The sequence below is a fragment of the Saprolegnia parasitica genome, assembly GCF_000151545.1.
Source record: "Saprolegnia parasitica CBS 223.65 unplaced genomic scaffold supercont2.15, whole genome shotgun sequence".
NCBI classification, from domain to species: Eukaryota; Oomycota; class Saprolegniomycetes; order Saprolegniales; family Saprolegniaceae; genus Saprolegnia; species Saprolegnia parasitica.
The window spans coordinates 33,628-34,928 of NW_012156409.1; the positions used below are offsets into that span (position 1 = coordinate 33,628).

The 1,301-nt window shown below is 59.9% G+C and overlaps 1 protein-coding gene across 1 annotated transcript in view; it reads right to left on the bottom strand.

Moving 5' to 3' along the window:
* Nucleotides 1-592, bottom strand: part of SPRG_19855 (hypothetical protein) — a gene marked incomplete at both ends in the record, with an annotated part of 3,104 nt that extends 2,512 nt beyond the window's left edge. Inside the window, 2 exons of the mRNA XM_012343973.1 lie at nt 13-105; nt 152-592. Of these exons, the coding sequence (XP_012199363.1) occupies nt 13-105; nt 152-592 (534 nt within the window). The remainder of the gene's footprint in view (nt 1-12; nt 106-151) is intronic.
* Between the last annotated feature and the right edge of the window lie 709 nt (nt 593-1,301).

Here is a 1,301-nt window from a genome sequence, read left to right on the forward strand (position 1 = left end):
GTCGTTGGTCACGACCGACGTCGACGCTGGGCGCAAGTGCGCTTGGCGCTGCACGGTCGTCCGCCGAAACTTGGACAGAATGTCCGTGTGCTCCGAGAGCATGGCCTAGTACGCATGCGAGTGATGGACCGTGCTCGGACATGACGTCTACCTCGCGACGGTTGATGTGCTCGAGGACGGACGCGAGGCGCGCATGCGTCGGCGTGTGTCGAAAGGGCATGAGCGCAAACACAAAGTAGTTGGTCGGCACGGTCTCGTGATGGCCGGCGGCGACAAAGGCTTCGGCCAGCGCCAGCGCGAGGACGTCGTTGGCCGTCCGCTTGTCGGCGTCGTGGCGGTGCACGTGGCGCGAGAACTGGTCGAGCAGCACGATGAGCGCCACGAAGGCGTCGCGCGACGCGCACCATTCGGCGTGCAGCTCGCGTCGCTCGGCGGCGGCGAGGAGCGGGCCAAAGGTGTCCGTGATGCGCTTGTCCGTCTGCGCCTGGATCTCGCTGCCAGCCGGAGGAAACCACTTGGTGCGGTAGATCTCTTGCTGGTCGCCCTCGAACCAGAAGGCGAGCACCGCAGCCGCGTCCGTCGGCAACAACATCACCACCGATTGCCTCCTGCGTCCAGAAACCTGCGCAGCCGTATCCGGATAGCCCATCGTGCTCGCTTAAGTCCGATTTGCATACTGCAAACTCAATAGTTTGGCCATGAAGCTCAAAAGCCAACGTTTACATCGGACGCTGCCACTTCGGTGTTTTCACCCTAGTGCTGTGAGGACCCGCCTCGTCGAAGAGCGGCGGCACGTTCGCAGGGGCGATGGAGAGTGGGTGGTTCAACTCGAATCACGCCATTTGGCTTCCAAGGGCTGCTCCTCGGCTCTGTTTCGACCCATTTTATGCTTTCGACTGCGCGTCCCATAGCTCCTCGGGTGGAGCGTCCTTACCACTGCAGATGCGAGCAGGAGGAAGAATGCGTCGTGTATCGTCCATTCAAGTTGCCGCCTTGGCCGCAGTCGCCGAAACGGTGGGCCCACTGGAGCCATCGATAGCATTGGTACGAGCTCGAACTCGGCTTCCTCCTCGTCCCGTGTGGGCCTTGGCGAGCTCTTTTACTGCTAATGCAAAGGACTAAGCCACGCGCTGGCAACGCGCCAAGAACCCACGATCGCAACCAATACCTCTCCCAATGCATGTGGCGCCATATCGATATATAGAGGTTTTAGAACCAATTCAAATACAAAGGTATCACTAGACAGAGGTTTTTTTGCCAAGGCCAGTGATTGGGTCTATGGCCAGTAACGAATCGAACAC